Source organism: Ramularia collo-cygni (genome assembly GCF_900074925.1).
Source record: "Ramularia collo-cygni strain URUG2 genome assembly, contig: RCC_scaffold02, whole genome shotgun sequence".
Taxonomy (NCBI): Eukaryota; Fungi; Ascomycota; class Dothideomycetes; order Mycosphaerellales; family Mycosphaerellaceae; genus Ramularia; species Ramularia collo-cygni.
The window spans coordinates 486,154-508,942 of NW_019716256.1; the positions used below are offsets into that span (position 1 = coordinate 486,154).

The 22,789-nt window shown below is 51.3% G+C and overlaps 8 protein-coding genes; 3 read left to right on the plus strand and 5 right to left on the minus strand.

Moving 5' to 3' along the window:
• Positions 1 to 1,307: 1,307 nt before the first annotated feature.
• RCC_01723 (related to IST2 protein) lies at positions 1,308 to 3,540 on the minus strand (the record flags this gene model as incomplete). XM_023767011.1 has 2 exons in its annotated part: positions 1,308 to 3,412; positions 3,468 to 3,540. 2 exons carry the CDS (start codon positions 3,538 to 3,540, stop codon positions 1,308 to 1,310), a joined length of 2,178 nt encoding a protein of 725 aa, XP_023622779.1.
• A 495-nt stretch (positions 3,541 to 4,035) lies between these two features.
• Positions 4,036 to 4,987, plus strand: RCC_01724 (related to carbonyl reductase; the record flags this gene model as incomplete). XM_023767012.1 has 2 exons in its annotated part: positions 4,036 to 4,096; positions 4,158 to 4,987. The coding sequence occupies 2 exons, from the start codon at positions 4,036 to 4,038 to the stop codon at positions 4,985 to 4,987; spliced, it is 891 nt and encodes a 296-aa protein (XP_023622780.1).
• Positions 4,988 to 5,976: 989 nt separating this feature from the next.
• RCC_01725 (uncharacterized protein) lies at positions 5,977 to 6,858 on the minus strand (the record flags this gene model as incomplete). XM_023767013.1 has 2 exons in its annotated part: positions 5,977 to 6,646; positions 6,710 to 6,858. The coding sequence occupies 2 exons, from the start codon at positions 6,856 to 6,858 to the stop codon at positions 5,977 to 5,979; spliced, it is 819 nt and encodes a 272-aa protein (XP_023622781.1).
• Positions 6,859 to 7,407: 549 nt separating this feature from the next.
• On the minus strand, positions 7,408 to 8,887 carry RCC_01727 (related to proline oxidase Put1; the record flags this gene model as incomplete). XM_023767014.1 has 2 exons in its annotated part: positions 7,408 to 8,245; positions 8,295 to 8,887. 2 exons carry the CDS (start codon positions 8,885 to 8,887, stop codon positions 7,408 to 7,410), a joined length of 1,431 nt encoding a protein of 476 aa, XP_023622782.1.
• A 1,297-nt stretch (positions 8,888 to 10,184) lies between these two features.
• Positions 10,185 to 11,983, minus strand: RCC_01728 (related to delta-1-pyrroline-5-carboxylate dehydrogenase; the record flags this gene model as incomplete). XM_023767015.1 has 2 exons in its annotated part: positions 10,185 to 11,786; positions 11,840 to 11,983. 2 exons carry the CDS (start codon positions 11,981 to 11,983, stop codon positions 10,185 to 10,187), a joined length of 1,746 nt encoding a protein of 581 aa, XP_023622783.1.
• Positions 11,984 to 12,361: 378 nt separating this feature from the next.
• On the plus strand, positions 12,362 to 13,669 carry RCC_01729 (related to FAD-dependent oxidoreductase; the record flags this gene model as incomplete). Its single annotated transcript, XM_023767016.1, has 1 exon — positions 12,362 to 13,669. The coding sequence occupies one exon, from the start codon at positions 12,362 to 12,364 to the stop codon at positions 13,667 to 13,669; it is 1,308 nt and encodes a 435-aa protein (XP_023622784.1).
• Positions 13,670 to 13,777: 108 nt separating this feature from the next.
• On the minus strand, positions 13,778 to 16,909 carry RCC_01730 (related to U3 snoRNP protein; the record flags this gene model as incomplete). Its single annotated transcript, XM_023767017.1, has 1 exon — positions 13,778 to 16,909. The coding sequence occupies one exon, from the start codon at positions 16,907 to 16,909 to the stop codon at positions 13,778 to 13,780; it is 3,132 nt and encodes a 1,043-aa protein (XP_023622785.1).
• A 658-nt stretch (positions 16,910 to 17,567) lies between these two features.
• Positions 17,568 to 22,457, plus strand: RCC_01731 (related to S. pombe protein Asp1p; the record flags this gene model as incomplete). The annotated part of the gene is made up of 1 exon (XM_023767018.1): positions 17,568 to 22,457. The coding sequence occupies one exon, from the start codon at positions 17,568 to 17,570 to the stop codon at positions 22,455 to 22,457; it is 4,890 nt and encodes a 1,629-aa protein (XP_023622786.1).
• Positions 22,458 to 22,789: the final 332 nt, after the last annotated feature.

Sequence of the window (22,789 nt, forward strand, 5' to 3'; positions counted from 1 at the left end):
TAGAAAGCTCCACGCACTTCCGACACTCTGGAACGTTGCGTTGGGTCCTGACAACACACGACAAGTTATACAACCAAAATTGGGAGCACCGTACCGCAGGCGACTCCGACTGCAGCGTGGAAGGACTGTGAACGAGGAGGACATCTTCTCGCAATGCATAGCCGCAGGCAGTTTGGTGTACTCTCAGCATTCGGGAGCAGACTCAGGGAGAAGTTTGGGACTACATCTCCCATTCTCGGCGTACCATTCACACACTATACATGTACAATCCCTAACTCTTCGAAGACCTTCTGATCAATTGTCTCACAAGCATGTCCTATATATTAACCATCTCAGACAATGTCTTATACTCCACCCAACAAGCAAACCAGCCCAAAGTTTGCTCCTTTCCATTTCCCTAACAAACTCCCCTCCACCAAATAGACGAACCGTCATAACCACCATCAACATCACCATCCCACCACACAGCTCAAACACCACATCCCACGACAAAAACCATCCCTAAACCCCCACCTTACGAAAAAATCCACCGCATGACAAAAAAAAAGCCATGTCCTCAATCCTCTCAACCCTCCCCCTCCAAACTCTCCTACACATAACAATCTACATCCTCCTCACAACCCTCCTAATCCACTCCCTCCACAAAATCCACATCGTCCGTCCCCACCACCTCGCCAAATCCCTCAAAAGCGTGAGAACGGCAATGTATCTCTCAATTCGCTGCGAATTAGAATTCACGTAACTCTCTCTCTCTCCTATTTCCCTCTCCCCCTTCCCCCATATTTTACATCCTGCCTCCTTTTCTCTACGCATCCGCTCCACCAAATCTCCTCGCTAACATGATTTTGATAGCACAGCACAAGAGAAATTCACCCAACTGGCAAATTCAATTACAATGCTAGAGCAAGGTCAAGAGATTTTTAGAATGAGTCGAGGTGCGGATGTTTTGAAAGAGAAGAAGGCGGAATTGAAAGTCCGGGAGGGGGAATTGGAGGTTTTGTGTGGGGAATTGAGAGAGGCGATGAGAGTTGAGACGCAAGCAGTGGAGCTTTTGATGAGTGTTGGTTGAAGCTTGACTTTGGGACAAACGAGGAGATTTTTAGGTGTGTAACTTGGCGGAAACGAACTAGCCTGGGGAAAGAGAGAAAAGGGTATGTGATGCAGTTCAGATGAATGTCGTTGCGATGGTGAGGTCTGATGATGAAGACTAGTAGGATTAGGTGATCTCCGTCCTTGTTAGCTACATTCAGAAAAGATGCGTTGCCACCCACTTGCACCAATTCTCCAGTTGCTGTCCAGCCACACCTTTACAGCTCCTTCTTACCCTCCACCTTCTCGCTGACAGCCCTCTCAATGAACCCCTGACCAACTTTTACGCTATCCCTCCAACCTCTCTGCCTATTCCAGAACTTCTCAGTAGGCGTAGCGCTGTGCAAACTGCCCTGTCTCGCCTCCTCTTCCAGACTTTCCCTAGTGATCGGCTTCTCGTCCATCTCATCATGCTGCGCCGCAGCATTCTGCATCCCCTTGACTCTCTCCAATGAGTCTCCCACGAGTTTCTGCCTCGTCAGGTAGCGGTCTCGTCTCTCCTTTTGCCGWCCAGGAGAGTCAAACTTCGCAATAGCGGCCGCAACCAGGCCATGGACAAACAAATACAGATGCTCGCTCAGGAAGATGCTCAACAACAAACCCCAGAACTTGATCTCTGATGGACTGCCATCAGGACCGACACCATCATTCGAGAACATATAGCACAGAGCCGCGATGCTCAAACTTCCCAACCAAGTCAAGAAGCTGAGAGCATCCAACCATGGTCCAATAGTGTCTGCACGCCATGGTGTGGGACGCTGCATTTCAACACAAATCTTGACAGCATCGGCGCGAAGTTCGAACCAGTTGTTCACGAGGTAACTTGCCGGTACCAAAGGCCAGACGACGGAGAAGAGTGAAAGATAGCCAAACTGGATAATCATCTCGCGGAGGTCGGTATAGACGTCGTAACTTGGGAGCTCAGCCTCGCTTCGAACACGGTCAAGGAACTCCTTCTCTTCTGGGGCATCGTCCGCAGCAGCGGAAGGCGTAAGTCCAGAGTTGGTGCGCTTGGCACGCATTTCCTTGAACTTGAGGAACCCCTGGCGTTTGAGGTATGGAACCACGACTTCCATGGCGAAGTTGACGATCTGAGCTGTCACAGCAAAGTAGATGACTTGTTTGCGAAGACGATCGGGATTGATGGAGTATGAAGTTGTGCTCAGCTCGCTCTTATGCGATGAAAAGATGCGAGCGAAAACGTTGAGGTGGGGAATTAGTACGCTTCCGAAAGGAACGTAGACGAAAGCTGTCAGGATAATACCCATGTAGGAGGTGATAAAGTCCAAAACGAAGAGCTTGCCCGTGTAGGAACGGTCATAGTGGGAGTCCGTTTCGTAGTTCTCATAATCGTTGAGACGCTTGGCCATTGAGGAGAGCGCACCGGTAAGTAATGGCAGACAGGTGGTCAAGATGACGGTAGGGGTGAATGCGAGGATGGACTGTCCCGGTCCGTTGTAGATTTCTCCAATAAAGATCTCAATGGCGAAGCAGGTGAAGATGAGACTACCAAGAACCAGGATCGCAACCATTGCGAATGGAAGCTGCAGCGCCTGTCGCTTGAGTCGCTCTGTGGCAGGGAAGATTCTTTGTGTCTCGCCTGTGGCCGGATCTTCGACTTCTTGCGTGGCTTGGAAGTCGTGTCGTTTGCTTTCGATATTGCTCACACCACGAACACCCCATCGAATGGCGAGGTCCCGCTCCTGATGCTTCCACCATTCGACGAAGATGACCGACCAGAGTGAAATGCCAACAGCATAGATCGGGCTGAAGCCACCGAGGAAGAGCCAGGAAATCAGACCGAATCCAGCCGGAAACAGCAAAAAGTTGAAGTAGGTCTGCTCGAACGCAAAGTAGAACGCGACCTTTTCTCCAAACTTGTTGCGGATCTCATCCAAGTCCTCTAGCTTGACACTATAACTTGTGGCCCACTTCTGAATCCAGTATTTGTTGAACGTGTGGTCGTGTAGAGCAAAGATATTGTCCACGTACTCCCATTCTTTGGACTTTGGCCGGATCCCAGCACCACCATCGCTTTCGTAGTTTGTGATGAGTTGATAGATGATGCGGAGTCTTTCAGCATCGGTTAATGGATCGTTCTCCAGAGATGCTTGTGTGTCTTGAGCGGGTTCTCCCGATCGCACGCCGTGAATCCAGTCCTTGACGCGGCTGCGATAGATTTCGGCGAACATGTGCTCCTCATTGGCGACCTTGACAAATAACAGAACTGAATTGTCTTCGCCATTGCGAGCTTCTGACGCCAGGCCCACGGATGCTAGCTTTTTGACCAGTTGCTCAAAGTTGGCAGCAGCCTTGACCTTTTCTGATGATGTCTGTCAGCATCCCCATGAAAGACCGGCTCAGATGCCTATGCTTACCTTCGGGTGGGAATTTGAAGACGACGACATAGTCGACGCCCATGTTGGTGTGCAGGGCCTGGCTTTTAGCCATGTTGCCGGGCACGAGCTGGGAGGTGACTAGTTCGCTGATGGTGCGTGGAAAGGTGGATCGTTTCTGCAAAGGTACAATGCCCGTGTCGGGTTTCTCGCTCGACATTCAAGGGGAGAAAAGGCCCACAGAGGAGCAGCGGGGAAGGAGGAGTACAGTAGTGCAGGTAAGGTAGGTATAGGTGGGATTTCTCCGCAGTTGGTCCAGCCAAGTCTGCAGGTCTTGTGTGCGAGATGATGTGGTGTGTTGATTGAAGCCCTGTTTTCGATGGGAAAGTGCCCCGGAAATGTGTCGTCACCGGCGGAAGCAGCTCCGGTGGCAGTCTAGATCGTAAGTAGGTACTTACATGTTAATGCCGATGGTTGGTAAGGTACTTTAGTAATAGCGATGATTGGTAAGGCTGATGAGGTGTAGACTGATCATGCATCATGTACTCGTCAATATATCATTGGAACATCTCCTCCCAATGCCAAACCAAAACATTGATACAACAGCAAAATGGCAATCAATAGAGTGGCCGCCGTGACCGGAGCCAACAAGGGCATTGGACTCGCGATTGGTACGTTAGGCTGGACGCGTGCCTGTGAGAGCCATTCTACAGACTGATCCATGTGCAACAGTCCGCAATCTTGCATTGACATACCCATCTTCACCGCTGAAATCAGGCCCATTCACCATCTACCTCACCGCCCGCTCCGACTCCCGCGGCGCCGACGCCGTAGCTAGCCTCAACGCCGACCCACAGCTCAAAGCCGCCAAAGCCCTCGTCCAAGATGGTGGTGACACGACCATCAGGTTCCAGACGCTGGACATTTCTGATGCATCAAGCGTGAAGAAATTCGCCGCCTTCCTCTCCTCGGAACATCCCGATGGCATTGACGTGGTCGTCAACAATGCAGGAATCGCCCTGGATGGGTTTGACAGCAATGTCGTGCGGAAGACTCTGGAGACCAACTACTATTCCCTGCTGAACACCAGCAAAGCATTGCTACCTACCATCCGTGAGGGTGGCAGAATGGTCAACGTCACGTCCAGTGTGGGCAAGCTCGACAAGTACTCGGAGGAGATCACGGCTGCGTTCCAAGATGCGGCCAAGACGAGCACCGATGCCGTGACCAAGGTCATGCAGCGCTTCCAGAGTGCAAGCGAGAGTGACGAAGACGCGGAGAAGGGCGTCAAGGCCGCGGGATTCCCTTCTGCGGCTTATGCCACAAGCAAGGCAGGCGCCAATGCCGTCACCATGGCTCTTGCTGTGGAGGAGAGAGCAAAGGGTCGAGGTGTACTTGTCAATGCATGCTGTCCTGGATTTGTGAACACCGAAATGACAAAGGGGCGAGGAAAGAGGACGGTCGACGAGGGCGCCAAGACACCCGTCTTCGTAGCTCTGAGTGACATAGGCGGCAAGAGCGGCGAATTCTGGTACAACGAGGAGGTTACTCCATGGCAATAGTGGGAAGAGTGGAGGATCCACCCATTCATCCCATAAAGTTTACCGACCAGCACAGAATTTGACTCATGAGAGGTTAGTCCCAGAGTTCATACCATCCACCACTCGACAATGTGAGAACCACGAGTGTCATAGCACATCATTCTCTTAACTTGGTCATCTTGCTGGACCGCGCTCTTACATTGTTAATGTCACGAAGAAGGATGACATCAACTTCGTTGGTCTACTTTCCCCAACGAATCAATATGAAGGTCTACAGAGCCTTCAAGATATCTAATGGTCACTTCGATTCCGTCTTCGAGCCATTCACGTTCCACACAACAAATCGTCTCGCCTGATCAACATGCGCTACTCCTCCTTCCGATGACTATGCCCGTCACATCATATAGATGGAGTTATAGCGCACATGGGGCAAACTTCACAGCGACGCCATACACCCATCCGACCACATCACCTGTTCTTCCAGCCTTGGGTAGTCTCTCTGAAATTTCGCGCTACCTGTAGCATGCCCTGTAAAGATATGTAAACTCCCTCAGCGTCATCTCTATTTCGTTTCCCTCATCAAAGTCTCATCATCAACACTACCACCAGCTACATCATTTCCAAACGCTCATCATTCAAGAACGCTCTTCAAGACCTTCACTATCATCACTGAACTTCTCAGCGTCGCAGCTTCCGCTGCCCCTGCCATCGAGAAGAGGCAACTCGGCGTCCCTGCGAAAGACTGCAAAGACCTAAAGGCGTTCGAGAACGGTGTCTCTGCCAACCCTGCTGCGTGCTACGGGCCTCTCCCAGTAGGACAAGCTACTTGGTACATTCCCACCGTTGTGCTTGAAGGCACTCCAGACTGACACTCCGATAGCGCCGCGTTCTGCAACCCCTGCTGCGACGGTGAAGGTGTTGGGTGCGCTTATATCCCGCACCGAGATCCCGAGGGGGAATAGATGCCTTCCATCAGGCTTGAAGACGACCGCATAGCCAACCAGCTCCACTCATAATTTCCCCATAAGAGAACACCTCACATCATGATTCAACACCCCTCCAATTCCATACGCAGGAATAATCCTCACCGCCCTCGTCACACTAATCGGAATCCACGTCCTCCCAATCATCCTCACCCGTTCCAGTATAGAAACCTTCCTCTCATACAAATCCAATCCCAGAACATGCAAAGGCGTAGCGAGAAATTGACTCGCAGCAGGCGCAAGAACTTGCGCGACCGATAACCTCCCTACAACCTTTTCAATCTCTTCAGGCATCTTCGGCGCAATTTTCGCCGGAAGGTTAAAACTCGCGAAAAGCGTGATTCCATCTCTGAGAAGTAGTGGCGCAWAACTAATCACCGGAAACGCTCTTGTAGGCGTCGTGCCGAATGTCCTGGCGAAAGAAGCATCTTTGTAAAGAGCCAGTCCAACATTAACAGTTGTGACAGCTGCGAATTTCGTATTTGAGCTGGTTGTAGAATTTGCCGGTAAGTCTTGTTGAGAAGAGTAAAAAGTATCGCAGATATTGGCTGTTAGGTATGTAGCGCTATAGAGCATTAACATTGCTCTCAGGGGCTTGGAAGTCAGGAATAGTAGGGGATGTTGCATGATTGATTTTGTGGTGGATTTTATGGAGGAGGGGATTGTGGATGTTCCGGCTGCTTTCTCGACTACTGCTCTGTTTATCATGTTGGTTAGTAGGTGGATGATGCTGTCAGGGTAGGGCGCTGGATGTACTTACCTATCGATCACAACCATTATGGGGGAGATGAAGAGTGTGGATATCATAGCCGTCACCCCATCGACTGCTAATCTTTTGGAGAGGCTACTCCGTTGCTTGCTGTTACTCATCTGAGCTGCCTTGGTCGGGTGGTCCAACACGAGCGACATTTTGAGAACTCGGTATCTTGCTCCTCCGGCTACACCCTCGCGATGATTGTAACCTCATCTTACATACAAGACTACTCTATCTTTTCGGAACTCATAGCTTGCATTCAGGGAAAGACTAGTCGCTTATTGGAGACACATGCCGCCAAGCTTCCCCTTTAGGCAATAAAGCCCGTGGTCGGATTGAACATCCGGTGTGGGAGATAACTGACCTTGACGGATATTTGGCCGCTCTTTTTGGTTCCTTGATCTCGAGAGGGTGTACATGCCTTGTCGAGAGCCGTTGATGCTGTCCATTTTGAGCAATCGCTTCGATAAAGGGCTTAGCCGCCGATGCGTGATCTGACATATTTCCCGGTAATCGGGACAACAGGTTTTGGCTGTCAGAATGAGTTCCTCTCTCCTTGCGTGGGTCATTCCCTCACCAATTGAAGAGCCCTTCTGTCGCATTTTGTTCAAGAACAGTCCTAGCAAGACTCGGGACAAATTCTCACCAGCCAGCAGTAAAGGGTTAAACATCCCATCAATTCGTATCTCATCACAATCAATCTATCAAACCGACCGGCCACCCAATCTCACCATACTCCTCCTCTTCAACTCCCTCCAATTCGCAGCCATCCCATCCTTCATCCTCTCAACTCCACCACTATTCTCCACCGCCCTTCGAATCAGATACTGCATACACTCCTGCAGACTCCCCCACGTCAAACACTTGTACACAGCCGGTACAACTCCCTTAACTCCAGCTGCGGCATTCTCCTTCGTAACGTCTTCACATCGCTGAACGATTTTACAGCCCAATTCATCAGCCATACCCTGCAGTTGTCCGAAATCCGGCAGGACTTTCAATTGTCCCGTCGCGGAGAGCTGTTGGACTAGTTCCCATGCACGGTCGACACTTTCGGGATTATGACCTGCGAGGAAGAGTTGCATGCGTGGGAAATTCAGAGGTTCGAAGCCGAGATTCGTGCCTGAGAGGAGATCTCGCACGAGGCCGTTATATGAATCATCAGTATCTTGCTTAGTGTCATGGATCAACTCCCTCTTATCATTCGCAATGTAGGCTCCTCGAACGAGTTTGATGCCTAATGTCCAGCCTTCTTTATCGGCCAAGGAAAGTTGATGCTTTAGTTTTTCCCGCGAGGATTTGAGGTAGGCTTGGTTCGTATTGTAAACCAATGCTTTACCATTACGGTTGTGCTTTCGCATGAAATCAATGGTCCATCGATCGATTGCGGCTTGCATGACTTGTTGTTCGGCATCCACCCAGATTCTGCAGTTCTGATCTCTGGCTTTGTGACAGATTGCGTCCATGGCATCGACGAATTGCTGGGGTGGATCCTCGTTGTTCATCAGAGCAGTTGCGATGCCAGGTCCTGCACCAGTGAGTCTGTACTTGTCAGAAAACATCCACTCATTTGAACACGATCACAACTTACTTCATCCCAACCCAATCGCCCTCTCCAATCATGTCAAGAGTTTCCAGATTCCCTTTCTTCCACATGTCAATCTCAACACTCTGATCGGTATTCCCAGCTCCAGTAGAATGAATCTCATTACTCGCTCCCGAAACTTGAATTTCTTTCCCATAGCAAAGAATAACTCCAGCGAAACCCATCCGCTGTATTTCGCTTCTCGTAACTCCAATCTCATACTGATTGGTTCCAGCACAGAACTGATCGTAAACCAACGGCTTGATGATCGCTCGTAACAGAGGATTGGAATCCGGGTTCAAGAATCTCGAACGAGAGTTGGCGATATATCCCATAGCTCCAAAACCAATCTTGAAAAGTATCGGTGACGTGAAAGCTGCACCCAGGATCAAGTTCCGCCATAGACATAATGTTGAAAGGCGTTCGAGGCCCGAGGGTTGCGGGATCTTTTGTAAGTTGCTGCTTGTTTTGGTCTCTGCGACTCTAGCTGTATAGTCTGTGTAATGTCGCCTGAAAGAATGGGTTACTGCATTGATTGCTGGCTTGTGGACATGAAGAAGCAGCAGTACTGAAATCTGCTGTGGACTCCGCACAGCCATGGCAGCGAATACTTGCGATATAGACACTCTAGAAAAGAAAAAAGACAAAAGACTCCGTAGCACTATTATTTAATGCCCGTAATCAGTAGTCATCATCATGATAGCGCTGCAGGCGTATCACGCGCCCATCGGGATGAATGTCCGGGGAGGGCAAAATTCCTCTCGGGAAACAATTTTGTGTAGTACAAGCAAGGACCACAGGAAGTTTGATCTCGTGCTCTCTTGCTGTGTCCAACTCCTATAGTTTTCGGGGTTTGGATGGAGGAAATCTCCGCAAGGAGCAAAAGGACCCAGGCTGCGTACCAGGGGCTTCCCAAGCTTGGCCGATAGCTCTGCAAAGCAAGCTCTACGGGAGCTCCCTTATCTGACGGAYATCGTCGGCAGATTGCGAGGCCATCCTGGACAAACATAAACCCTGTGGATTGACGCATGGAAATGATACAGCGGCATTGGAGGTGTCTCGCTTAATTTTTTGATGATGTTGACGTGTCCAGAAGTTCACATGTGACGGCTTGGCGGCCTGCCACATGGATCCAGAACAGCTCATAAAGTCAGCCATATCRCAAGAATATAGCGTTGAGTAAAGTAGTATCGATCACTTAGAGCTCATACCAAACGGTCGCTCAATATCGTCAGAGACCAGCCTGTCCAGCTGATTGAAACACACAAAGAGTTTGCAACCGCCAATAAATGTTCGCCGCTGAAGCCATCCTCGGAATTCCACTCGCTTGTTACTGTATTGGCAGTGTAGAGCCTTCGGGTAAAAGACTAGCTAGCGGCAGTGCAGTGATATGATTATGGGTGATTTAATTGAGAACAGCGATTTCTGCGGTGAAAAGATGACTGAATTGCTTGACTGTCTACCGAGTGAATGGCTCTCCTTGAATACCCTGTGAATCACATGCTAGAGACGACCATCTAGATCTCTGATTACAAATTCAAGTGAGTGAATGCATGCAAGTGAATGTTCCAAAATCTTTAACATGCGGCAAACGAGTTCTTGATGTACCACAGAGCATCCCGCGATTGTTTTGCGCTGAAGCGGCTCTGGTAAACGTCCAAGTAGATGCATATATTTACACTCTCCCGCTTCTGGAAAAGAGTAGCGCGTAATCGGCGGTGTAAACACGAAGGAGGCAAGGAGGCCAAAAGGGCATGCACGAGAGAAAAAAAAACGGGATGAAGAGGACTCCAAGTCTTCTCACGAACAGATGTTGTCTACAGCTCAAGAAGACAGCAATGAAACTCAGCTTGGCATTACCCCTTTCCACCCCCTTCTAGCTAACACAACTCCCCCTCACATATTACTAGGATAAAGCACCTCATCAAGTTTATTATACTCCTCCTTCAAAGTCCTCGGACAAGTAAACCGCATCAAAAGATTCGAACTGCCCGCTTTATCACAAGTCCCACTAGACCTCGACCCACCAAACGACTGCTGCCCAATAACCGCCGCCGTAATTTTACAATTGATATAGAAATTCCCAGCCGAGTATCGGAGTTTATTCTCAGCCTTTCGAATGGCCAATTGATCATTGGAGAAAATATTGCCGGTCAAAGCAAATCCCCCGCCTTGTTTGTCAATGATATCAAGCACGGAATCGAATTCGGCGTCTGGGTAGATGTGTGCGGCTAGGACGGGTCCGAAAAGTTCGTTGGAGAAGAGGGGGTGGTTTGGGGATTTGGTGGCGTAGATTGTTGGGTTGATGTAGTATCCCACGCTACCATCATACGTGCCACCGATGATGGTCTCCAAACGGTCATCTTTGTTCGCTTCGTCGATGGCGGAGGTAACGCGTTGGAAAGCTTTCTCATCAATGACCGGTCCTGTGAAAGATTTCCAATCTTCTGGAGCTCCCACTTTCGTTCGAGCCAATTCCTTCTTCATCTGGTCGAAAAAGAGGGGTGCTTGGCTTTCAGGAACATAGATTCGGGAGCACGCAGAGCATTTCTGCCCAGCATACTCGAATGAAGCGCGAACGGTATGTTTCGCCGCCTCAACAATATCTGCTGAAGGGTGAATCAAGTGGAAGTTCTTCCCAGAAGTCTCGCCCACCATGCGTGGGAAGTCTCGATATTTCTTCTTGCCGACCCCGTCTGCGGCTTTGGCGTAAAGAGACCTGAAGACGTCGGAGGATCCGATGAAAGTGAGAGCCGAGAATTCCGGATGGTCGTAAACTACATTGGAGATCATTTCAGCGTCACCATTGACGAGCTGCACGACACCTTCCGGCAGACCAGCTTCGAGAAGAATCTGGTGGATTAAATGGCTGACATATGCAGTCATAGGAGCCGGTTTCCAAACAACTACATTCCCCATAATCGCAGGTGCGGAAATTAAATTCCCGCCAATGGCTGTGAAGTTGAATGGGGAAACGGCATAGACAAAGCCCTCCAAAGGTCTCCAATCGGTACGACCATGATGGCCCTGGGAATTGACCGTCGGTTGCTTATCGTAGATTTCCTGGGCGAAAGAGACATTGTAGCGGAAGAAATCTGCCAGTTCGGCTGCGGCGTCGATTTCAGCTTGCCATGCATTCTTTCCCTGACCTAGTATTGTAGCGGCTAGAAGTTGGAATCGATATTTGCCAGAAATAAGCTCGGCTGCTCGTAGGAATATCGAAGCTCGGTCGGTGAAGGGCATTTCCTGCCACACTTTTCTCGCTGCGAGAGCTGTGGTGATGCTGTTCTCAACATCTGATTTGGATGCCGAAGCATATTGTTGGAAAGGTGTCTTGTGGTCGGACGGATGTCCAAGTGTCGTGAGCTTTTGGCTTGAAGTGATTTTTTTTGCATTTCGGCCACCGGTAGCTGGAACTTTTAATGGAAGTTGGGCTTTGAGTACTGATAGGGCTGCTGTTAGTTCTTTCCGCTCCGGTGAGCCGGGCTCGAAATGGATCTATAAGCAGATTAGAATAATCGTGAGTGCAATTTGAAGAAGGACATACATACGTTTGGTTCATTGAATGCTTTTGGTGTTCTGTAGTTTCCAGACGTAAGTGACCTGGTAGCAACGATCAATTGTAACCACGCTGCTTGTCTCGTTGAGCGAGATTTGACATGTCCTACAATCGGACGTAGTCTGGAGGATTTCATCTTCGATATGTTCTTCCAACTCAGAGATTGAAAGTTGATGAGAGCAAGTCGAGAGCAAAGACGTCAAAGATCAAAGACGTCCCGGGATTTCCGGCCAGCTCTGCAATATTTTAGAAGCAAGGCCTGCAGCGGCGCTCTGACAAGCATGTGAGCATGCAACATGTTGATTCGCGGTAAAACTTCCCGACGTTCGTGTGGGAAAAATTGCCTAAAGCGGTAATCAGCTGAGATGGGTACCACTGCAGCCACATGATCCCAAAGCACACAGCACGGTCTATCTACTTACCCGACATATGGCATGTAGCCGTCAGTAGTAATAATAATAATAATTCTTACGACCGCTCATGGTAGTCGCCCACAACAACTCCACTCAGCACAATGATCAGCAAAGACTCACCCATAGCAATAGCAGGCAGCGGAGCCTGGGGTCTCTCCACAGCCCTGCACCTCCTCAACGCAGGCTACACAAACATCACAGTCTTCGACCGAGCAGAAACCATTCCCTCCCCCTACTCAGCAGCCAACGATCTCAACAAAATCGTCCGACCAGAGTACGAAGACCCCTTCTACACCAACCTCGCCTTACAAGCCATCAAAGCCTGGCAAACCCCCCTCTTCGGCCCTTACTACCACCACACAGGCTACGTAGTAGCAGCCACAGGTTCCGCGCCTGTCAAAGCCGTAGAACATCTCGAAGCGGCCCTCTCATCAATCCAATCCCACCCCGAATTATCCCCTGGAATTCGTAGATTAGATTCGCCTGAAGATTTCAAGACTTATACCTGGCAATATTCCGGTCCCCTTACAGGTTTCAAAGGGTATTTCAACCCCACCGCAGGCTATGCTCATTCCGCCGATGCCTTGCATGGAATTTGGCTCCATTGCGCTTCCCGCGGCGTGCGGTTTATTCTGGGAGACTCCATAGGAAAAGTCTCCGCAATCATCTACTCCGGCTCCCGAGCGACGGGCCTTGTGACAGCAGATGGACGCAGACATCTCGCGGATCTCGTCATCGTAGCTCTAGGCGCACACGCCGCATCTCTGATCCCTTCAGTTGGGAAATTTGCCACGGCGAGGGCTTGGTCAGTCGCACACATTCAACTTTCGCCCTCGGAAACGAATTTCCTACGTGGAATTCCCACGACGAATATTCGAGATTTGGGTTTCTTCTTCGAACCGGACCCGGCGACGAATCTTTTCAAACTGTGTCCTTTGGGGGTAGGGTATACCAATACCTCTCCCAGCACGGGAATCTCTTTGCCGCCCATGGATATCCTTCCACCGCCTCAGGACTTCATTCCCTGGGAAGATGAAGTCAAATTGAGAAGGTTATTGCGGGAGACGTTTCCTTGGATGGCAGATCGTCCGTTTGTAGATAAGAAACTCTGTTGGTTTTCGGATACTGAGGATTCGGATTACCTCGTCGATTTCGTACCCGATACTGAATCTTCGGTGATTTGTCTTTCTGGAGATTCGGGACATGGATTTAAAATGATGCCGGTCTTTGGGGAGTGGGTTGTAGATCTTATCAGAAAAGGGAAACAGAATGAAGGTAGATGGAAATGGAAAAATGTAGATCTTACGGGGAAGAATTGGGGAGAGGGGGTGAGTTGGAGGATTGGAAAGGGGAGTGAGTTGAAGGAATTACTGGCTGCAAAGGACAAGTTGGTGAAGGCGAGGCTGTAGATTGGCTGTCAGTAGTGAGCGGCAGGGAAAGCTTGCTGGATACCAGATGAATATACAATACAAGTCCTTTTCGTCGTGCAGTAATACTCCCGTAAGATGGATATTTTCTCATACCCTCCCAGCACCAACCCAACCCCCTAAACCCCTCACACCACCAACAAGCATGACCAGTCTCTTCCTCTCCTCCTCAAGCACCGTAGCATATTCCCGCACCGCATTTCTGACTTCTCCATCATTAATGACAACATCTCCATGCACCTTCAGAAACACGCCCATCCAAGCCTGCACGAGTTCGAAATCCTTCCTCGTCTGCAACCTCTCGATCAGCGCTCTGACAAAAACTTCAAACTCCCCTCCATTGCCCATTTCCTCCCCCGCATGACTCAGAGATCGAATCTCAATATCCGCGGCAGCAGGAGACAATGTTTTGAGATGGTCGATGAAAGATTCCAATTGTTGAGCACGAAGCAGACGGGTGAATTCCGAGACGAGACCTTGTCGACTGAGAGCCAAGACGCGGGAACGTTCTTTTTCAATATCAGTTGCGTCGTCTGAGGTGCTGGGTTGGGTGGAGGCAACCAATCCCTTTTCCACAWCTCGAAGGGAAGGGAGGAAGAAAGGTGCCTTTTCGGGCTTCTTGGGTGCTTCGAGGGGTTTGTTGCGTTGGCGAATGAGGTCTATGTGGAGGAGATTTTGCCAGCGGGAGCGAGGGACTAGGGAGAGAGTTATTAAGGAGGAGGAGAGTTGTTCGAGATCTGAGTCGACGTCTGGGAGGTCGAGGTCTCCGTCGGTCTCCGAGTTATCTTCGTTTGCAGCGATGAGGTTCAAGCCGCCTTCGCCAGAAGATGTAGGTGCTTGAGTGGAGGTTGCGGAGAGGATGGTGAGGAGTTCCGGGGCAGGGATGTGGCGGGTTGGTACATGGGTGAAGATACTGCGGTTTGTCCAGATGTCTACGCCAAAGGAGTCTGTGGTTGCCGTTGCGAGGTATTCGCCTGTCGGGGAGAAGGCGAGGGTTGTACAGGTGGCGCGGAGTTTGAATGCGTCTACGAGATGGCCCGTGGGTAGGTCCCAGAGGAAGACGAATTGGTCTGCGCAAGCTGCGATCCAGTGGCCGTCTGTAGAGAATACAAAGTCCGAGTATTGAAGGTCTTGAAGTTGAGGGATTGGAGTGCGTGCTGGCCAGAGCTCACGGATGAGCTTTTGTGTGGCAATGTCCACGACACGGATGCAGCCATCTGTACATGCGAATGCTGCAAGGTCTGAGCCGCGGTGGAAGCGCATGCTGATGATCCCAGTGGATGCAGACCAGTCGATTTGGTCTTGAAGAAGGCCAGAATTGAAGCTCCAGAACTTGACCTTGCCGTCGGCGCCTGCGGAGACGACAGTCCGGTTGAGGGCGTCCACTGCGAGACCTATGACAGCAACAGCGTGCTTGCCTTGACCGCGATAGAACTTCTTCTTTCCCTCGCCTTCTTCGATCAGACCATGCTTGGCAGCATCCAATTTCAGCTGCTTCGCTTGTACAGGGGTTAGCCTCGCGGGAAAGCGTTGGCGATGAAGTCCAGATTGCATGTTGAACATGTCTACACCGCCATTCTCYGAACCAACCAGTCCAAAGGTGCCACAAGGTGACATGGCGATGGAAGAGACATTGCCCCCGTCTCCCGTCTCGAATGCCCATCGTCCGGCACGCTTTCGACCCCAGAACCAGGTTCTCGCTTTCTTGTCATTCTCATGAGCAGTAAGCACACTCTCCCAGCCAGTGGCAGCGCTGACCTCAGCACCGACTTGCTTAACTTTTGCGCCTTGCTGCCAGATGGGGTGTTTGCCTGGAATGGCGCCAATTCCACCATCTCTGTTCAGACTGCATGCCAAGCTCGTGATGGGGGGACATTTCAAATCTTCAAACGGATCGCGAGTKCCGGATAGCAGACCTTGCTTCTTCGCCTTGGATTGCACCGCACCTTGACTGAGTTCGGTGCTTTGACCATCTCGGCGGAGGGACCATCCCCACAGACTACGATCTTTGCTTCCAGACAGTAGCCATTTGCCGGTGTCATCAGAACCGTCGGAAGATGTGGGGAGAAAGTGTAGTTTCGTGACGGGAGCACCATGCCCGCGCCTTTCATGCAGTCGGCGGGGTACGGGATTGAATGGAGTTTCGTCGAAGATCCACGTTTTGAGACTGTTRTCCAGCCCGCTGCTGACCAGAATGCTCTGACCCGAGAGGAACTCCATCCCGCTCGTTCCTCCTGGAGTTGCCGCTGATGGTTGGGCGTGTGCTGCACGGAGGACRGCAGATCGGCGACCACCATTGTTCAGATCCCACAGAGTAATGTCGCCCGATGAGGTGGATGCGGTGGCCATGACGCCAGCCATCTGGCCGTCATCGCCCGCCCCGAGGCCATCGGTGCGGAATGAGATGGAAGTAATGGGAGCACCGGCGGGAGTGCTGAGGTGGATGAGGGTCTGGTCGGCCTTGACGTCGTGGATCACCAAGGGGCCCTTTTCGAACGCCAGGGCGACGAGAGAAAGGGCGGGAGTGGGCTGAATGGCCGTGACCGCGCCGTATGCGGTCGAGGGAGGCAGGATGGTGTAGACCAGCTTCCCGCTCGACACGTTCCAAATCTCCGCGCTTCCATCCCGTCTGCCCACGATGATTTTGTTGARGAAGGTGGGCAGACTGGCAACGCACGGGGTGAAGTGGACGGGTGAGACGCCTCTCAGGATGGTGTACAGCGAATAATCCCCGCTCTTCCACACCACCAGCTGTGATGCGCACACGCCGATGATCCAACACCCAAACACACAGAATCCCACCACATTCTCCTCACATGCAGCAGGAAAGTCCAATTCGCCCACTTTCTTGCCCCGTTTGAACACCCACACGCCTCGAGCGGCCTGGCTCCCATCCTTTGCCTCATTCCCCCATGCCGCCAGCAATTTGTCCTTCCATGCCGCACTCGCAGTGATGATTTCCGGCGTCTGAGGGCGTGTGATGAAGACGAGATTCAACCCGCGACGCAGATCGTAGGTTTGCAATGCTTTTCCCACCGACGTCGTCAATTGAAAGGTCGTCTTGCCTAGAGGAGTGCTAGTGAAGGGAACATTGGTCGGCGAGACGAGTCCAACGGTGCGATATGGCGCAAACACTCGGGATGCTCCGGAGGAATGCGATGGTCGGGATGTGCCATTTACCAGCTTCTGGCGTTTGGCGATGCGTCCTTCACCCATTTCCATGACTGGCGAAGAAAACGGACTTTGCGATGCGTTCTCCGCAGCTTCAGGAAAAATCTCGAGGTTTCGCAGATAAGGTTTATGCATGTTTTACAGGGATCTCCAACACCAAGGAAAGGCACCTCCGCGGCGTTTCGAAGCCAGGTCCATCTCTCTCTCGACTATGCATGAACATGTGGTGGACTCCGTACCTTATGTACCATTGAATTTATCGAGCTTCCAATGCCTGCATTACTGAGGTTGGACGGATTTTACTGACCGACAGTGTCGTGGCATGAAGGGATGAGCATTTGATTCAAGTTACAAGCATTCCATCAAATATTGATTACATCCAGGTCAATGTCAACCAAATCCAGGGGAATTGCTTGGTTGGGCCGTGAAGATCGGTGCTAGAAGATTTATGCACAAGTTCTACCAGGATCAACATACATTACCTCACATCTGCGCGTGCGGGGCAGGGATGGCAATGCACGGCCAAAGCAAAATAATAAAACGTTAACATCAAACGCACGAAAAGGGCGTAATAAGTGACGAGTTGCGTCCATTCTGCCCGCCTTCTTTTGCAGTGCCACGGTCACGGTGAACGGCTCATTAACCTGGTGAATGACGAAATCTACGAGACATTCTCTCCCAACGGCCGACGATACTTACGACAGAAAGGATGGAGGCATTGTCCCGCACCTGCTCCTCGGAGTCGACGCGCTCCACCACTCGCCGCTCCAACTCCAATTCCTCGGCGGGACATGCTMTAGCCGGGGCATCGGGAGCGACCCGTAAGAGCAGAGTCGCCGATATGGACACTCATCGCGGAGAAGTGCGGACCGCTAGTATATCGATGCCGCAACCGGGACATCCGTCGAACACGTTGAACAATCCTCGCTACCAAACTAGCAACACCTCCCGACGTTCCTCCCGCATTGCAGAAGGCTTAATCACCAGGACTGCTTCCTCCGCACAACAATCACAACAACAATCGCAAGCGCAATCACAATCGCACTCCCAACTATTGGCCGACGAGAGCCAGCTGGCCAACGGCAGTGCCACGATGGTCGAGCAGGGTGCTGGTCAGGAAGAAGGCAGGAAGAAGGCTCCTTCCTTCACTTCAATACCAGGAGGGGGATACATTTCCGACGCTGCCGTCCGACGACCCGAACCTGACCTCGAGTCCAATCGATTGTCCTTTTCCTACGGCCCGGGCAACAACAGGCAAATATTTGTGTCCGGCGCAACGAGTTCGTCAGGAGGCGACGAGAGTGACGGTTTGGGCTACGGCTACGGCTCGTTGGCCTCACTTGACGCTGACGGAGAGACAGCAGGCAAGACGGACGCGGGATCTGCCACCACCGCCACGCAAAACCTCTCCGTCACCACGCAGAGCCAGAACGGAGCCCTGTCCCCCTCCCTTGGTGCCCCTCTCCAGCAGCATCCTTCCAGCCAATCCGTCGCATCCGTCTCATCCTTCATGTCTCCGACATCTCCCGTGCAGACTCCCCAGCCACAACCAACACAACAAGGACCGGGCCGATCGAGAACACTTCGAGGCCGCGATCCTGCCAGCGCCCGCCGTGCATCTGCGAGTGGAAGCAACAGTGCCTCGCAGTCTGTAGAGCGATCCGGGTCCAACAGAGGTCCCAATTGGATCGGCACGATTGGTATCTGCGCGTTGGACTCCAAAGCGAGAAGCAAGCCTTCTAGGAATATCTTGAACCGTCTCGTGGGCAAGGAAAACGAATTTGAAGTCATCATCTTCGGAGACAAGGTGATCCTCGATGAGCAGGTGGAGAATTGGCCCGTCTGCGACTTTCTCATCAGCTTCTTCAGCGATGGCTTTCCATTGGAAAAGGCCATTGCTTATGCCAAATTGAGGAAGCCATTCTGCGTAAACGACCTCCCCATGCAAACTATCCTGTGGGACCGTCGAATGTGTTTGACGATATTGACCAAACTGGGGGTCCCTACTCCACCCCGCCTGGAGGTCAATCGAGATGGCGGTCCCGTGGCCCTTAGTACGGACATCGCACAGCGGATGAAGCAGCTTACTGGTGTTGAGCTCATAGGCTCGGACGATGGAAGAGGTGGTGGACTCCCAAAACCCGTGGATGTTCACATGGAGGATGACAATGACACCTTGGTGGTGGATGGTAAGAAGCTCCGTAAACCTTTTGTCGAGAAGCCTACAAGTGGCGAGGACCACAACATCAACATCTACTATCCAAAATCGCAAGGYGGTGGAGGTCGCAAACTCTTCCGAAAAGTCAACAACAAGTCCAGTGAAAAGGACGAAAATCTCATCATTCCTCTGGCCATCACAGAACCGAATGGATCTTACATTTACGAACAGTTTCTCAAAGTGGAGAATGCGGAAGATGTCAAGGCATATACTGTTGGACCCGACTTTTGTCACGCGGAAACTCGTAAATCCCCCGTCGTGGACGGGCTTGTTAAACGCAATCCCAACGGAAAAGAGATTCGCTATGTGACGAAGCTTTCCAAGGTGGAACAAGAAATGGCCGCCAAGATCGCCACTGGTTTCGGGCAGAAAGTCTGTGGATTCGATCTATTGCGAGTGGAGAACGGAAAGARTATCGAAAGCTATGTCATTGATGTCAATGGCTGGAGCTTTGTCAAAGATAACAACGACTACTACGATAACGCTGCCAAGATCCTCAAAGCAATGTTCATCCGGGAGAAGATGCGCTGGGAACAGAGCAAAGCAGCCAGTACCCCCACGGAGACGGATGAAAACGACAAGAAGGACCTTTTACCTCCACCTGCATCCGAACGCGAGCCAATGTATAAAAAGTCCAACCTTAGCAGGGATAGGGATATCGGTGGCCATCGCAATGCGCTCGCCGMTCACGTGGGCAATGTCTTCTCAGGACGAAGTAGGAGTGCGTCCTTGCGAGAGAAAGCGGAGCATGCCAGGAGTCTCTCGCATCTGCGGGACAAGGTTGAAAGTGCTGCGCACAAAGTTGGACATCCCACGCAGTCTAGGAGCCCGAGTGGAACTTCCAGCCCATTGTCGCCTACAAGTCTTGAGCGTACTCCAGAGCTGCACCGACGACCACCGACATCAGCGCCGGTAATGACTGAAATGCTGCCTCCACCGGCAGTTCCAACTTCCCAGTCGGAACAAAGTCGTCCTGGCAGCTCGTCTGCTGATGTTGTGAGTATCGCTCCTTCTGAAGCGCCCTCTCTTCTCCCAGCACCGGCACCCAAGAGTCAGTGGAAGCTGAAGGGAATGGTGGCCGTGATTCGTCATGCGGATCGTACTCCCAAGCAAAAGTTCAAATTTACGTTTCATACCAAGCCTTTTGCGGATTTGCTCAAGGGGCACCAGGAAGAGGTGTTGCTTGTGGGTGAAGCCGCGCTGTTTAGTGTGCAGCAGGCCGTGCGACAGGCTATGGCGGAAGGTATTGAGGACATGGTCAAGCTGAGGACGTTGAGTAATGCGTTGGCGAAGAAGGGCCCGTGGCCAGGTACGAAAGTGCAGATCAAGCCCATGTTCAAGAAGCCAAAAAAGGACAAGAAGGGTACTGCTGATGATGCCGCTGCTGTTGCACCACTCACTGCGGAAGAACCCAAGACGTTTGCCGATGATGCCGCTGGACATGCACGAGCACCGAACCGATCCGACTCGCTTGGGGAAATCACCATGTCGCGCGCCACGGCTGCGGATGAGAATCTTGTCCTGGACAAATTACAACTTGTCATGAAGTGGGGTGGTGAACCTACGCATTCTGCTCGCTATCAAGCTACTGACTTGGGTGAAAATATGCGCAATGATCTACTCTTGACCAACCGTCGCGTGCTGGACAATGTCTCGATTTACACCTCGAGCGAGCGCCGCGTTACGACTTCCGCGCAGATATTCGCGGCAGCATTTCTTGACCAGAAAGAGGTCGGACAGGATGAAATTCTCGTACGGAAGGACCTGCTGGATGACTCCAACGCTGCCAAGGACGAGATGGACAAGGTGAAGAAAAAGCTGAAGGGATTGTTGCGTGAGGGACATCAAGCGCCCGAGCAATTCGCCTGGCCGAAAGATGGCACTCCGGAGCCATATGTTGTTGTACGTCGTGTTGTGGAGCTGATGAAATTCCACCGGAGAGTTATGCGGAACAACTTCTCCAAGCTGCAAGGCTCGGAAGCTGTCTCGAGCTTGGAGAAGTTGCAGAAAGTTCCCGTGGATCCTGCGGCTTTAGCAAATGGTATTTCTGCAACGGAGAGCCAGACCAAGGAGATTCAACCACGATGGTGCACGGGTGAAGATGCGGATCTCTTCAAGGAGCGATGGGAGAAGCTCTTCAATGAATTCACCGACGCGGAGAAGGTTGATCCTAGTAAGATCAGCGAACTCTACGACACGATGAAGTTTGATGCCTTGCACAACCGACAGTTTCTGGAATGGGTCTTTACTCCTTCAAAGAGCATCCTAGCGGAAGGGTTGGATCCTCAACTTGAGGGATCCGCGTTGAAGAGAACCGAGAGCCAGATTGCGCGAGAGGAGTTTGAACACACGCATGACGGTTTAGCGCCATCTAGCGGACCCAACGGAGAAGGCATGGAGACTTTGAGCTTGCCGCCGCCGAAACGTACGGATACCATGGACACTTCTGCTTCAAGCTCTGCACCAGAGTCGAAAAAGGACAAGGAAAACAAGCCAAGCTTCTCCGAACGATTGGGTTTCCGTCGCAAATCTGGGGATCTGTTGCAGTCCAAGCTACAACCATCAACAACTCCACCTGCAGACCCTTCGCAGTCGTACTTTAGCCTCTACAAGAGTACCCTTCCAACCGCGCAGAACAAAGTCAAAACCGACCAACGATTGGAGAAGTTGAATGAAATGTACAACCTCAGCAAAGTCCTGTTTGACTTTATCGGACCTCAAGAATATGGCATTACAGATGCGGAGAAGTTGGAGATTGGTCTGTTGACTAGTTTGCCGCTGTTGAAGGAGATTGTCAAAGACTTGGAAGAAGTCCAAGCTTCGGACGACGCCAAATCCTTCATCTACTTCACCAAGGAATCCCACATCTACACCCTCCTCAACTGTATTCTGGAGGGCGGCGTATCGACGAAGATCGCCCGCAACGCCATCCCTGAACTCGACTACCTCTCCCAAATCTGCTTTGAATTGTACGAATCCGCAAACGCAGCGGCGGATGTCGAGGATCAGGGAGAGTACAACTATTCGATTCGGATCACGATATCACCGGGTTGTCATACGTTTGACCCGTTGGATGTGGTGTTGGATAGTAAACATTGTATTGGATGTGCGCCGCGAAGGAGTTTGACGAGTCATGGTGAGTGGTTGGGAGTGATTGAGGGGTTGAGGAAGAGGTTTCATACTGTGAGGTTACCGAAGAGTTTTATTGCTGTTGATTTGAGGGAGAGGTTTAGTGTTGGGGAGGAGTTGCTGAGTGTTGAGCCAGGTGTAGCTGCTGAGGGGGTGGTGGGTGGTGGGGAGGTAGTGAATGGTGGTGGGGATGAGAAGGCTGAGGAGGAGGGTGTTGTGGAGGGGCCAGGTGGTGAAGTTCCGGTCGTTTGAAGATGAATGGCTGTTCTGCATTGGAGCATTGTTGGATGGTTCTGATCAGGGCGGGTTAGCTTGAGCATTACGGGTGTTCGTTTCTTGGTCTTTCGTGTAGGAAGCATTGGTGTTATGGAGAGGAGGTCTTTTGGTCTGTGCAAGCTAGCATTTGGTCGGAGGTTGGTTGTGATGCATCATCATTGTTTGGGCGAGTGCGATTTGGGGTTTCTTGATGGTCCCTTCGTAGTGTTGGGACGTTGTAGCGTTGTATACATACATGCATTGAAAGCCAGCGATTATTACACTGCGTCTTTCACTTTCCCGTGTCGATTATGTCCTCACTCCATCAT